The sequence below is a fragment of the Sapajus apella genome, unplaced genomic scaffold (genome assembly GCF_009761245.1).
Source record: "Sapajus apella isolate SASKATOON/1434 unplaced genomic scaffold, GSC_monkey_1.0 scaffold37, whole genome shotgun sequence".
NCBI classification, from domain to species: domain Eukaryota; kingdom Metazoa; phylum Chordata; class Mammalia; order Primates; family Cebidae; genus Sapajus; species Sapajus apella.
In genome coordinates, this window is record NW_022436977.1 from 15078962 (window position 1) to 15094084 (window position 15123).

General features: G+C 38.5%; 1 protein-coding gene across 8 annotated transcripts in view; it reads left to right on the top strand.

Moving 5' to 3' along the window:
- The window catches only part of GABPB1 (GA binding protein transcription factor subunit beta 1), a 77642-nt gene that overhangs the window by 40633 nt on the left and 21886 nt on the right, over nucleotides 1–15123 (top strand). For 3 of the 8 annotated variants that reach the window (XM_032297495.1, XM_032297494.1, XM_032297493.1), the window contains 5 exons: nucleotides 2239–2346; nucleotides 8428–8595; nucleotides 10534–10728; nucleotides 12590–12737; nucleotides 13059–13172. In XM_032297495.1, the coding sequence (XP_032153386.1) occupies nucleotides 2239–2346; nucleotides 8428–8595; nucleotides 10534–10728; nucleotides 12590–12737; nucleotides 13059–13172 (733 nt within the window). Of the gene's footprint in view, nucleotides 1–2238; nucleotides 2347–8427; nucleotides 8596–10533; nucleotides 10729–12589; nucleotides 12738–13058; nucleotides 13173–15123 lie in introns of those variants that run through there. The other 5 variants (XM_032297497.1, XM_032297496.1, XM_032297499.1 and 2 more) reach the window with 2 other exon arrangements.

Here is a 15123-nt window from a genome sequence, read left to right on the forward strand (position 1 = left end):
TTCTTTTTTTTTTTTTTTTGAGAGGGAGCCTCACACTGTCATCCAGGCTGGAGTGCAGTGGTGCAACTCTTGGCTTACCGCAATCTCTGCCTCCTGGGTTCAAGCGATTCTCTTCCCTCAGTCTCCCAAGTAGCTGGGATTACAGGTGCATGGCACCAGGCCTGGCTAATTTTTGTCTTTTTAGTAGAGATGGGGTTTCATCATGTTGGTCAGGCTGGTCTCGAACCCCTGACCCTTAATCTGCCCACCTTGGCCTCCCAAAGTGCTGGGATTATAGACGTGAGCCACTGCACCCAGCTATAACTTTTTGAGCCCCATTTGCCAACTTCCTTCTCACACATACATTCCTTTTTCTTCCTTCTTGAGTGCAGGTTGAGTATCCTTTATCTGAAATACTTAAGTCTAGAAGTGTTTCAGATTTTGGGTTTTTTCAGATTTTGGAATATTTGCATTAATACTTACTGGTTCAGCATCACTAATGTAAAAATGCAAAATCTGAAATGCTTCAATGAGCATTTCCTATGATGCTCAAAAAAGATTTGGATTTCAGATTTTTGGGTTAGGGATACTCAACCTGTAATGGTTCTTCATACTAGTCAACCTGCCATTATTCTCTTTATAACTTTTTTCCTCTTGACTACTTACCTAACCCTCAGAGTATATACTTTTTTTTGAGACAAATTCATACCCCAGGCACATTTTTTCATTGTAAATCTCAGGGGTTCCATATAGTCCCTTCCCTACAGGCTCACAATTCTGCTTTTCCTTAGGATACTGTATAACATAATTGAGTAATTTTCCAGCTGCATAGCCTTTCTTGATTTGGAAACTTTTTTCTCAGAACCATTACCCCTTGAATTTGAATGTTTGTGATAACATTCAAATCTTAATTTACCTATATTCTACTGTCCTAATCTTTTTTTGACACATATTTTAATATTTCTTACTCAGGAAGACACAAACACACACACACCTACGCTACCCATGCACAACTCACACCCTAGGATGGGACATTAGCCTTTCAGATATATTTAATTCAAGATATTCTTCCCAGCTTTTTCTTTTTTTTGAACAAAGTTTACTTTGCCTCCCAGGCTGGAATGCAGTGGCGCAATCTTGGCTCACTGCAACCTCCACCTCCCTGGTTCAAGTGATTCTTGTGCCTCAGCTTCCTGAGTAGCTGGGACTACAGGCATGAGCCCCTATGCCCAGCCAATTTTTTATTTTTAGTAGAGATAGGGGTTTCACCATGTTAGCCAGGCTGGTCTTGAACTCCTGGCCTCAAGTGATCCACCTGCTTCAATCTCCGAAACTGCTGGGATTACAGAAGTGAGCCACCAGCCACCACCTTTAGCCTCTTAATGAGACAAATAGTCTATTCATAATACTATTATTGTCTTCTCAGTATTTTCATAGAATGTGAATTGTTTACTTTCTGGAAGAACTTAAATATATATTGCATGTATGAGGGCAGAAATTTGTATTTTAAAATTTTGAACACATTTATTATTGCAAAAAAATTTATGGTAAGTTTAATTTAATTTGCACCAGCAACAGAGGACAATATCTTGCACTTTATTTACTTCTGTGAAAAATTTTATTGCTACAAACCCTCCAGTGAAAACAATTAGTTGCCAGTTTTAAATTTTAGGCCAGCTTGGCTGGGTGCGGTGGCTCACGCCTGCACTTTGGGAGGACGAGGTGGGCGGATTGTTTGAGGTCAGGTGTTCGAGACCAGCCTGGCCAACATGGTGAAAACCTGTCTCTACTGAAAATACAAAAATTAGCTGAGCATGGCGGTGCATGCCTGTAGTCACAGCTACTTAGGAGGCTGAGGCAGGAGAATTGCTTGAACCCAGGAGGCAGATGTTACAGTGAGCCAAGATCATGCCACTGCATTCCAACCTGGGTGACAGGGTGAGACTGTCTCAAAAAAAAAAAAAAAAAAAAAAATTTAGACCAGCTTTTCTCTGCTCCTTACCTATTCTGTCTTTTAGCAGGTATATTTGGAGAATTTAAACTTTTATTCTAAGTAAAAACTTAATGAGAAAGGAAAATAGATTCAAAAATTCAAATATAAATTGCTTTTCTATGATCTGTAATTTAAAATTAAACATAATACACTCTTTTGAAGGGATAATTGAGAATTCACTTATTAATAAAGACAGGAAGGGAAAATGCCATGTCATAAAGTATAAATGGAGATTTTGATGTTCAATTCATCTATTTTTTATTTAGATGTCCCTGGTAGATTTGGGAAAGAAGCTTTTAGAAGCGGCACGAGCAGGTCAAGATGACGAAGTTCGTATTTTGATGGCAAATGGAGCTCCTTTTACTACAGACTGGGTAAAGAATTATTTTAATATTGTGTGTGTTTTTTTCTTCTTCTCATTTTTGAGTTTTTCCAGAGAAAAATGTAGTCAGTATTGTGTTTATGAGTGGCAAAAAAATTATTTTTTGCAAATGTGTTTATTATTTTAGAATTATACCTTTGTTAAAAGAAGTAGTTCATATTATTTTCTTTGATATTAGGCAACCTTATCCAAATATTTCATCCACAGAAGAGTTTTTCTTTCAAGCTTTGGAATACATTAATGTGGCATGAATATAAAAATGTATCTATTTGGGGTTTAATTTAAAGGTCTTATAAATAGCACAGGTAGAATGTATAATGAAGAAAGATACTGATAAAGATTGGAGTTAGTGTTATAGCTGCTCCTAAAAAAAAAAAAAGTTTATGTTTCAGTTGTTACTTGTAAAACTATTGCAAATATGACCAAAGAGGAAGAAAGGAATGGGAATGAGATCTTGACAACTATAAAAAGAAGTCAGTTGTGGGGAAGGCAAAAAACATAACTCTTTAATTCTGGGGACAAATAAAAGTATTGTCTTAGGGATTTGGAATGCTAGGAATGTGAATTAACCCTCCTATTGGTAGCAACTGAAAATTCCAGATTTTTGATTTTATTGTTTTTGCCTTCCTTTGTTTCATGCTATTTTTAAATTTTTCATGAAAAACAAAAATTTTTTAATATGGAAAATTTCAAATATATATCAACCCCTGTAATACCCTTTACCCAACTTCAAAAATTATCAAATTATGATGATTCTTGTTTGCTCTGTAACTCCATCTACTGTATGATTTTTTGTTCTGTATTATTTTGAAGCAAATTCCAGGGACTATATCATTTCATCCATACATGTTTCAACCTGTATTTTTAAAGAATAAAGACTTTTTGATTAAATATTTTAAGGAAAATCTTCCTTAAGTACACTTCTGAGTTAGAAAGAAAGAGGTTATCAACCTGTAAAACCAAGTGAAGGCTAGAACCCAGAGAAATTTTACCCTAAGAACACTAGGTGAACTCACATTTGCCTGGTGTTTTTTTCCACCTCACTGGCTTGGGGTACTAAAGATAAAGACCTGAGACTGTTTATGGAGAGAAGTCTAATAGGAGATCTCATAATTCTGGAATCCCAAAGAGCTGCACCTACAATGTAAGGGTAAAGCAGAAATACCCTGTCCCTTCTGCTACCTGCCCCTGTTGCCTTGATGCTGCAAAGAAAATGAGCTGATGTGAACAAAGACATCAAATGGAGAGAGGAAAAAAAATTGGTAGTGACAATTTGGAATCATAAGGCATCCCTTGTACATACTTGCAGCCTGAACTCATAAATATTTGTGTAGTCAGGCCAGGTGTGATGGCTCATGCCTGTCATCCCATCACTTTGAGAGGCTGAGGCAGGTGGATCACGAGGTCAGGAGTTCTCGACCAGCCTGACCAACATGGTGAAACCTTGTCTTTACTAAAAATACAAAAAATTAGCTGGGCATGGTGGCACTCGCCTGTAATCCCAGCTACACGGGAGGCTGAGGCAGGAGAATCACTTGAACCTGGAAGGTGAACGTTGCAGTGATCTGAGATCGGGCCACTGTACTCCGGCCTGGGTGACAGAGTGAGACTCTGTCTCAAAAAAGAAAAAAAGAAAAAAAAACTTGTTTAGTTTAAAAAGCTGTAAATTGAGAAATGAATTTGAAGTGATCTTTGGACTAGGGATTATCCCAGATTCCTGACAGAAGCAAATGAATATCTTCTCTGGAGGAACCTGCCTTCATCCCAGGCTTCATATCCACAGATGAAATTCAGAGGAAAGTGAGCAGTCAGAAATAACTAAACACACGAACACATGGCAGTTTGAACAATAACCTGGTAAAACAACTGACAACAGAAGCAGACCTATAAGGACTTGAGATAAGATTTTAATAACAGATTAGAAACAGGTAAAGAGAAAATTAGTAAGCTGAAAGATAAGAAAAAAGATCCAGACTATAACACAGATAAAAATAGACAGAAGATGTAAAACAGATGTTAAGAGTCATGAAGGATCATGTGAAAAAGTCTAACATCTGATCATAGATCCACAAAAAGAGCAAAAATACGGATGAAATAATTTGAAGAGGTAACTGCTGAGAATTTTCCAGAACTGATAAAAGATGGCAGCCCACAGATTTGAGTAGCCTAACAAATCTCCAGCAGGATCAATTTAAAAACTAATCCATATCTAGATGCATCATAATGATGCTGTAGTACCTCAAGACAAAAAGACCTTTTTTTGTTTTGTTTTGAGATAGAGTCTTGCACTGTTGGCTGGGCTGGAGTGCAATGACATGTTCTTGGCTCACTGCAACCTCCATGTCCCAGGTTCAAGTGATTCTCCTGCCTCTGCCTCCTGAGTAGCTAGGATTACAGGTGCCTACTACCATGCCCAGCTATTTTTTTGTATTTTTAGTAGAGATGGCGTTTCACTTTGTTGGCCGGACTGGTCTCGAACTCTTGACCTCATGATCTACCTCGGACTCCCAAAGACAAAAAGATCTTAAGAAGGATTAGTATCCAAATACATAAGGAATTTCTATGAGTCAGCAATAAAAAGACAAGGCAATAGAAGACTGACTTGATGTGGTACTTTACCAAGGAGAAAGTTTGAGCAATAAACATGAAAAGATACTCAGCTACATTAACATTTGGACAAATGCAAAGTAAAATTATGAACTATTATATATCCATCAGATTAACAAAAACAGTTGAATAGCTTGGTGAGGAGATGGTAGGAAGAATCACATAATTTTGGTGGAAGTATGGAATTGTTATAATCGTTTTGGAAGACAGTTTGGCAGCATGTGGCAAATTTGAAGATGTGCATACTGTGTGATGTAGCAGTTGAACTTCTAAGAATATTCCCAAGAGAAACTTGTTCATCTGCTTGAAACACGTATAAGACTACTGTATTTAGCAGCAACATTATTCTTAATAACAAACTAGAAACAACCCAAATGTTGATCAGTAGATTAGATTGGGTAAATTAATTGTGGTTTACTCATTCAGTGGAATATTGTAGAACACAGAATATAGTAAGCTGTACTTATATTTATTAATATGGTGAATCTCATGAATTTAATACCAAGCAAAACAAGGCACGTGACAGAAAAATGCATGCAGTATGATTCTATTTAAATAAAACGCAGGCAAAATCAAAGTATATTATTTAGGGAGATATAAGTGATATAAAGAAAACAAAGAAATGCTTGCCGCAAAATTCAAAATATTAGTTTCCACTGGGGCTGGTGTGGGGCTTGTGATTAGGGAGTGGCACATGGGAAGTTTTTTGTTTTTTTTTTTTTTTTTAAATATTTTTGAGACAGACTCTTGCTGTGTTGCCCAGGCTGGAGTGCAGTAGCTTGATCTTGGCTCACTGCAACCTCTGTCTCCCAGGTTCAAACAGTTCTCCTGCCTCAGCCTTCCAAGTAGCTAAGATTACAGGCACTTACCATCTCACCCGGCTAATTTTTTTATTTTTAGTACATGGGATTTCACCATGTTGGTCAGGCTCTCAAACTCCTGACCTCAGGTGATCCAACTGTCTTGGTCTTCCAAAATGCTGGGTTTATAGGCATGAGCCATGGCACCTGGCCAGATTTAAATTACTGGCAATGTTTTATTTCTAGACTGTGGTGTTGATTCACAGGTGTTTGCCTTATTATTTTTCTTTAAACTACATATATCGGCCAAGCACAGTGGCTTACGCTCGTAATCCCAGCACTTTGAGAGGCTGAGCTGGCGGATTACTTGAGACCAGAAATTCAAGACCAGAAATTCAAGACCAGCATGGGCAACATAGTGAGACCCCATCTCAAAAAAAAAAGGGGGGGTGGACAAAAAAATAGCTAGTCTTGGTGGCTTAGCCTGTAGTTTTAGCTACTTTAGAAGCTGAGATGGGAAGATTGCTTGAGCCTAGGAGTTAGAGGTTACAGTGAGCTACAGTTCCTCCTTTGCGCTCTAGCCTGGGCAACAGAGCAAGAACCTGTCTCTAAAAACATGAATTAAGAAAAAAAAACCCAAAAGCTACATAGCCAGGTGTGGTGACTCACATCCATAATCCCAGCACTTTAGGAGGCTGAGGGAGGAGGCTTGCTTGAGCTCAGGACTTTGAAGGTAACAGTGAGCTATAATCCCCTCAGAGTACTTTAGCCTGAGTGCTAGAGTGAAGCTGTGTTTCAGAAAAAAACAAACAAATCTTTCATATATGTGTATATGTTTTGCATCAATAACCAAGAAGGGAAGGTCTAAGAAGACGAAAATACTAAAGTAGATCCTAATGTCAAGCTGAGCAAAACTCCTGGTTGGTAAATGGGCTGTTGAGATATTTTCATTAAAGACTGAAATTTAAGAGTGTAGAAAGCGCTAATTATAGAAAAATTGAAAAAGCCTGGAGAAAGAAAGGATTGTTTAAGGATCTTCTTTGATCTGCTAGGATGACCTTCCCTTAAAAATGTAAGGTTTATCTGGGTTTGTTGGCGTGTGCCTATAGTCCCAGCTACTCTGGAGACTGAGGTGGACAGATTGCTTGAGCCCAGCAGTTCAAAGCTGTAGTGCGTGATAATTGTACGTGTGAATAGCCATTGCACCCCAGCCTGGGCAACACAGTGAGGCCCTGTCTCTAATTTAAAAAGAAAAAAAAATCTATATATCTGTATCTATCTATCTATCTATCTATCTATCTATATGTATTTAAAATATATATGTATTTATGTATATATCTATATATAGATATAGATATGTATTTATGTATATATCTATATATAGATATAGATCTATATAAAAATATATGGGAGGGGTTAGGGAGGGAGGGAGAGATAGGACTAAGGACCTTTGTACATATATCTCACTTAATCTCTTCATAACATAGTAAACTATTTATATGTGTAAATTTCCTTAGTCCAAATTAGCAAATTTCATGTTCTAGGGAAATATCTTAGTTCTTTGGAATATCAAGTGACATGGTAATCAGAGAGTTGTAGGGATTTTCTATGCCTTTAAATGCATGTGATATAACTTAATCTTCCTTGCCTCATATTTTAGTACTCCCTTTATGTATTGCGGATGTCTATTTAATGACGTGGAGCCAATTTCAGGAGAATTGGGCACTGTTTTGGTTTTGTTCTAATTCAGCTTTGGCAAGTGGACCTAAGAATTTTCCTTTGAAAAAAATCCCTTTAAAAAGATCACTGAGATGTTTTAATACATTAATATTTTAAGTCCTACAAAGCAATTTTGATCCACTTAAAGTAAAAATATATACTGTTACATTTATTTGATATGAATTTTACAGATGAAGTTAACTTAGCAAGTTTTATGTGATTGGTATGAAGAACATTCTAATACACAGAAAAATCTCTCATACTCTAATTTATTTATTTCTTTCTCTCTCTCTTTCTTTCTTTCTCTCTCCCTCTCTCTTTTTCTCTCTTTCTTTTCTCTTTTCTTTTCTTTCTTCTTTCCTTCCTTTTTTTCTTTCGACAAAGTCTTGCTCTGACCGAGGCTGGAGTGCAGTGGCACGATCTCTGCTCACTGCAACTTTTGCATCTCGGGTTCAAGCGATTCTGCTGCCTTGGCCTTCCAAATAGCTAGGATTACAGGCATGTGCCACCATGCCCGGGTAATTTCTATATTTTTAATAGAAACAGAGTTTCACCATGTTGGCCAGGCTGGTCTTGAACTCCTGACCTCAAGGGATTCACCTGCCTCGGCCTCCCAAAGTGCTGGGATTACAGGTTTTGTGAGCCACTGTGCACTGCCTCTATCTCTAATTTCTAATGAAATTAATTTTATTTCGGCAGCTTATCTGATTTAAAAAAATGATGAAAGAAAGTTTGAATTAAAAGAAATAATGGATTTTCTTCTTCATTGAGAATGTTTGGTAATTCTTCAGAGAGTCTATGAAGAGGATGTGATAAGCATGAATCAAGTCATTTCTTTTGAGTTTTGAGTTATGTAAACAGATAATATAAAGAAAATTTGTTTACTATGTAAACAGAAGTGTGCTAACAATAATGGTAAATATGGATTTTTTTTTTCTGTGGTACAGCTGGGAACTTCTCCACTTCATCTAGCAGCACAGTATGGTCATTATTCTACCACAGAGGTACTGCTCCGAGCTGGTGTAAGTAGAGATGCCAGAACCAAAGTGGACCGAACACCATTACATATGGCAGCTTCTGAGGGCCATGCCAGCATAGTAGAGGTTTTACTTAAGGTGTGTGTTCTCTTTATGCACTTTGCTTTTAAAAGTAAGCCCCCGAGCACTTTACAGTTTTATAAGAAGGAGAGGGAACTAGTTTTTGTTAAATGCCTACTTAGTATTTTACCTGTAGTATTTCATTTTTTGTGTGTATAAGCCGATTAAATGAAAATTATCTTACAGTTTTCATTTCAAAACTTCCTTTAGGTATATTCTTAGTTAAGTCAACTAATTGATTTCTTGGACCTTGGTCTACCCTATGGTGAGGAACTACAGCTTTGTCTTATAGTCACAATTCATGGAAGGGAGAACAGTAGGCTTGAATGATTAACAAACATAATAGCAAATAATATAAATGGGGATTTTTCTATAATCATCTAAATGCCTAAGAGTGGCGTAGAAAATTCTGAAATGTAGAGTGATAGATGTTCTGCTTTATCCTTCTTATCCTGGCCTCTACATCAGCCTATCCAAAAGAAATAAAATGGAAGCCATAAATGCAAATCACCATATACTGTGATTCTAAATATTCTAGTAGCCACATTTATAAAGTAATTCTAATTTTATATTTTATTTAACCCAATCTATACAAAGATTAATATCATTTCAACATGAAATCAGTATAAAAATTATTATTATTTTTTTCTGAGACGGAGTCTAGCTTTGTTGCCCAGGCTGGAGTGCAGTGGCATGATCTTGGCTCATAGCAACCTCCGCCTCCCGGGTTCAAGCAGTTCTCCTGCTTCAGCCTCCCAAGTAGCTGGGATTACAGGCGCCCACTACCATGCCCGGTTATTTTTGTGTTTTTCGTAGAGATGCGGTTTCACTATGTTGGTCAGGCTGGTCTTGAACTCCTGACCTCCCAGAGTGCTGGGATTATAGGCATGAGCCACTACTCCCTGTTCAGTATAAAAATTATTAATGAGATATATTACGTTTTATTTTTTCTGTATTTTTCAATGTGTATTTCTACATATAGCATATCTCTGTTCTGGCTAGCAACATTTCAAATGCTCAATAACTACATGTGTCTGTTGGCTATCATATTGGACAGTATATCTGTAGATAGCTTTCTTTTAATTCTTCATGTTGCACCTTTTTTTTTCCCCTGTCTATAATTTATTTTTACTTTTTCTGGGGTGCACTGGTTTTGAAAGCAAAGGATGTGTGTGTGTGTGTGTGTGTGTGTGTGTGTTTTTTTTTTTTTTTTTTCCCCTGAGATAGTCTCTCACTCTGTCACTCAGGTTGGAGTGCAGTGGCATGATCTTAGCTTATTGCAACCTCTGCCTTCCAGGTGCAAGCAACCCTCCCACCTGAGCCTCCTGAGTAGCTGGGACCACAGGTGTGTGCCACCACACCCAGCTAATTTTTTGTATTTTTTTTTTTTTTTCTTTTGAGACAAGTCTCGCTCTGTTGCCCAGGCTGGAATGCAGTGGTGTGATCTTGGCTTACTGCAACCTCTGCCTCCCGGGTTCCAGCGATTCTTCTGCCTCAGTCTCCCCTGTAGCTGGGATTACAGATGTGTGTCACCATGCCTGGCTAATTTTTGTATTTTTAGTAGCGATCAGGTTTCACCATGTTGATCAGGCTGGTCTCCAACTCCTAAGCTCAAGTGATTTGCCTGCCTTGGCTTCCCAGAGTGCTGGGATTATAGGGGTGAGCCAGCCCTTAATTGTTGTATTTTTTGTATTGTAGACATGGGGTCTTGCCATGTTGCTCAGGCTCGTTTCAAACTCCTGAGCTCAGGTAATCCAACTGCCTTGGACTTCCAAAGTGCTGGGATTATAGGCATGAGCCACTGCACCTGGCCTGGAACATGTATGTAACATATATAAATAAAGAATTGATTATGTTATTCGTTCTTGCTTTAAAGCACAGAAGTAATAGTTTCATATCAGGAATTCTTTATATTATGTTTCATATCTTAGTAATCTCTTTGAAATATTTTTGTAGCATGGTGCTGATGTCAATGCAAAAGACATGTTAAAGATGACAGCTCTCCATTGGGCCACAGAACACAATCATCAAGAGGTGGTGGAACTTTTAATCAAATATGGTGCTGATGTACACACACAAAGTAAATTTTGTAAAACTGCATTTGATATTTCAATAGACAATGGAAATGAAGATTTAGCAGAGATATTACAGGTAACTTTTGGCTTTTAATTTAAGAAAATAAAGAAAAAGAAGCTTTATTGGTAGTAGGATCTCTTATGTTGTGGATTATTTAAACTATTTAGTTTGTAGCCTTCCATGTTGGACTGTTATTTTGGACAGGCCTTTTCTCTTTCACTTCTTCTTTATTACTATTCATTTTCCCGATTATAAGGCCACAGTCTTTTCATTAACATTAGATAAGATGATTACTTTCTGTGATTTTCCTTTAGATGTGCGCGCGCGTGCGCGCGTGTGTATGTGTGTGTGGTGTGTGTGTGTGTGTGTGTTTTGAGCCAGAGTCTCGCTCTGTTGCCCAGGCTGGAGTGCAGTGGCACAATCTCGGTTCACTGCAACCTCTGCCTCCTGGGTTCAAGTAATTGTCCTGCCTCAGCCTCCTGAATAGCTGGGACTACAGGTGCACGCTGCCAGACCCAGCTAATTTTTCGTATTTTTAGTAGACATGGGGTTTCACTGTGTTGCCCAAGCTGGTGTTGAACTCCTGAGCTCAGGCAGTCCACCCGCCTTGGCCTCCCAAAGTGCTAGGATTACAGGCGTGAGCCACCGCCAACCCCCGACCTTATTCTATTATTTTTGTTGCGTTTTAATGCAGTCTGATTTTCAGCATCCTCAAAAAGATCTGTTGTTTTTGGCTTTGGGACAGGTTTTTCTTTTGTTTTTTAGACGGGGTTTCCCCAAGTTGGCTAGGATGGTCTTGATCTCTTGAGTTTGTGATCCGTTGGGCAGGTTTTTCTAGTAACCAACATTACTTCTCTTATTTTCAGCCAGATGACATAATATAAATTATCTTTTTTAATTAATACCTCTTCTTTCCTATCTGCTTGTTCTTGTTCCCAGCATTAGAACTCTTCTTTTCTCTTCTTTTTTTTTGAGACGGAGTTTTGCTCTTTTTGCCTAGGCTGGAGTACAGTGGTGTGATCTCTGCCCACTGCAATCTCTACCTTCCGGTTTCAAGCAATTCTCCTGCCTCAGCCTCCCAAGTAGCAGGGATTACAGGCTGGCAGCATCACACCTGGCTAATTTTTGTATTTTTAGTAGAGATGGGGTTTTGTCATGTTACCCAGGCTGGTCTTAAACTCCTGACCCTGTGATCTGCCCGCTTTGGCCTCCCAAAGTGCTGAGATTATAGGCATGAGCCACCACAACTGGCCAGAACTCTTCTAAGACTGACTCCTTTGAGCTTCCACTAGTTACTTAAAAGATGTTTTATTTCAGGAAAATGAATTCTACCATGACTCTTTCCATTCCTTTTACTCCTAGGAGTGCAGTTTGGGGGTTGGAGTTGTGTAGTTTAGGGGTTGGAGTTGAAGATGGGGAGCAAGTAATTGAGAAGTAATTTGTATGTGTGGTATTATGTATTGCCATATGTAGAAGAAATAATTAAATTCCTATAGCTACAGGGCAGCAATGTTTTTTTTTTGTTTGTTTGTGTTTTGGTTTTTTTTTGAGATGGAGATCTCACTATGTTGCCCGTGTGGTCTCAAACTCCTGGGCTTAAGCACTCCTCCTGCCTCAGCCTCCTGAGTAGCTGGGATTACAGGCACCTGCCACCTCAGCTGGCTTAATGTCAAAGTTGTTCTGTGTTCTATAAACACCTTTTAGATACTCATTTCTCCTCTCCCAGGATTTTGCTACTTTCCCTAAGAGGGGGACTCAGGATATAAATATGTACCCTTGGTATGCCACTACACTCTGAGGGGACCTGAGACAAACATTTCCACTTGTACTGTGTGATTCTTCTTAGAGAATATTCCTTTATATGTGTGTTTGTATTATATGGGGAATTTGTGTTCTGGTTATAATTCTGAAAACACTGTGGTGATTTGTCCCCTAGATTGCTATGCAGAACCAAATCAACACAAATCCAGAGAGTCCTGACACTGTGACAATACATGCTGCAACACCACAGTTTATCATTGGACCTGGAGGGGTGGTGAACCTAACAGGTCTGGTATCTTCAGAAAATTCATCCAAGGCAACAGGTATTGAGATGCATATAGGATAGGTGTTGGGATTTTATGCTTTAGTAGGTATACATCCTTTTAAGAAAGGACTTGGAGAACAAGGGTAAGATTATACCAGCCACCTTGGTTTTCTTTGGTATAACTGACAGAAAAACAAATATTTATGAGACAAAGCAATCTGAAGAAAGGTGATATTGCAAAATTTACCACAGTATTACCTTTCAAAAACTAATGCTATCCAAGCTTTGTTTAAGAGTTGAATAAGATAAATAGAATATCAGAAATATGCATTGGATTAAGCTCCTTAGAAATTCAAATCTATTTTCTTTTTTCTTGCAGATGAAACGGGTGTATCTGCTGTTCAGTTTGGAAACTCTTCTACATCAGTATTAGCTACATTAGCTGCCTTAGCTGAAGCATCTGCTCCATTGTCCAATTCTTCCGAAACTCCAGGTTAGAAAAACAAGCCTAATGTGTGCATTAAAAGTTACAGATTCAGGCTGGGTGTGGTAGCTCGCGTCTGTAATCCTAGCACTTTGGGATGCCAAAGTGGGTGGATTGCCTGAGCTCAGGAATTAGAGATCAGCCTGAGCAGCATGGCAAAACCCCATTGCATTTTTGTATTTCTACTAAAAATACAAAAAATTAGCCAGGCGAGGTAGCGCATGCCTATAATCCGAGCTATTTGGGAGGCCGAGCCAGGAGAATTGCTTGAACTGGAGAGGTGAAGGCTGCAGGAGCTGAGATTGCGCCACTGCAGTCCAGCCTGGGTGATAGAGTGAGACTCCATCTCAAAAAAAAAAAATAAATTGCAGATTCAAATGTTTACAAAGGCCAGGAAGGTTAAAAAGGCTAATGTGGGCAGGATTGAGATTACGCCCAGTTGGAGAGTGGGACAAGGGCTGGGGGGCATCTTTGACTTAGCTCTAGCTGATTATAGTCATGAGTCCAGTATTCCCAGATTCTGTTTCTTATAGGAAGCTGTGAATCTGGATTTTAAAAGAACGTTAAATCTTGGTAATTAATTAAAAAACAAAACAAAACGTGTATGGCTCACAGAAAACATGTCTCTGTATCTAATTTGGCCCTTGATTTACTAGTTGGTGACTTTTTGTTTAAACAGCTTGCTTTGGCTGGGCATGGTAGCTCACACCTGTAATCCCAGCACTTTGGGAGGTAGAGACGGGTGGATCACTTGAGCCTAGGGGTTTGAGACCAGCCTGGGCAACATGCTAAAACCCCATCTCTACCAAAAAATATAAAAATTAGTCAGGTAAACAAAAAAAAGACAAAAGAAAAAAAAATTAGTCAGGTGTGGTGGCTTGTGCCTATGGTCCCAGCTACCCAGGAGACTGAGGTCAGAGGATCGCTTGAACCCAGGAGGCAGAGGTTTCTGTGAGCTGAAATTATGCCATTGCACTCCAGCCTAGGTGATAGAATGAGACCCTGCCTCAAAAAAAAAAAAAAAACAAAAAAGCAGAAACCAATAAAACTTGCTTTTTTCATAAATTTTATTTTTTAAGTGTTATAAAATCTTAATGACTAATAGAACTAGGAAATAGTATACATAAACCACTGTTAAAGGGTTACCTGGGCTGGCCCAGTGGCTCACTCCTGTAATCCCAGCACTTTGGGAGGCCAAGGTGGGCAGATCACCTGAGGTCGGGAGTTTGAGACCAGCCTGACTAACATGGAGAAACCCTGTCTCTACTAAAAATACAAAATTAGCTGGGTGTAGTGGCTCATGCTGTAATCCCAGCTACTCCAGAGGCTGAGGCAAGAGAATTGCTTGAACCTGGGGCAGAGGCTGTAGTGAGCCGAGATTGCGCCATTGCACTCCAGCCTGGGCAACAAGAGCGAGAAACTCTGTCTCAAAAAAAAAAAAAAAGTTACTTCTTGTTAAATGACGGAGAGTATTAATGAAGAGCTGGTTCAGATAAGATTTACCTTTATAGTTAACGAAAATACTTCTTGATATAATTATTATGGTGGTAATTTTTTTTTTTAATTAGGAAATTTTTTAAATTCTAAGAAAATATTCTTTTGTAGCTTAAGGCATTATATTTAGATCGGTGTTTATAGTAGAGAATAATTTGTCATTCATTTTTAAAATCAGTGTTTTTTCAAAATTTGATCAATAATAACAATTTATCAAATGCTCACTCTGTATGCTAGGCGCTGTGATAAATATTTTACGTATGAGCTCATTTATTCCTCACCAGAAAGCTTTAAGATGAGTATTACTGGAATATTTTTGACTTGGAGGAGTTGGAGGAATGCTACTTTTTTCTTTTCTCTTTTTTTCTTTCTCTCTCTTTCTTTCTTTCTCTCTCTCTCTTCCTTCCTTCCTTCCTTCCTTCCTTCCTTCCTTCCTTCCTTCCTTCCTTCCTTCCTTCCTTCCTTC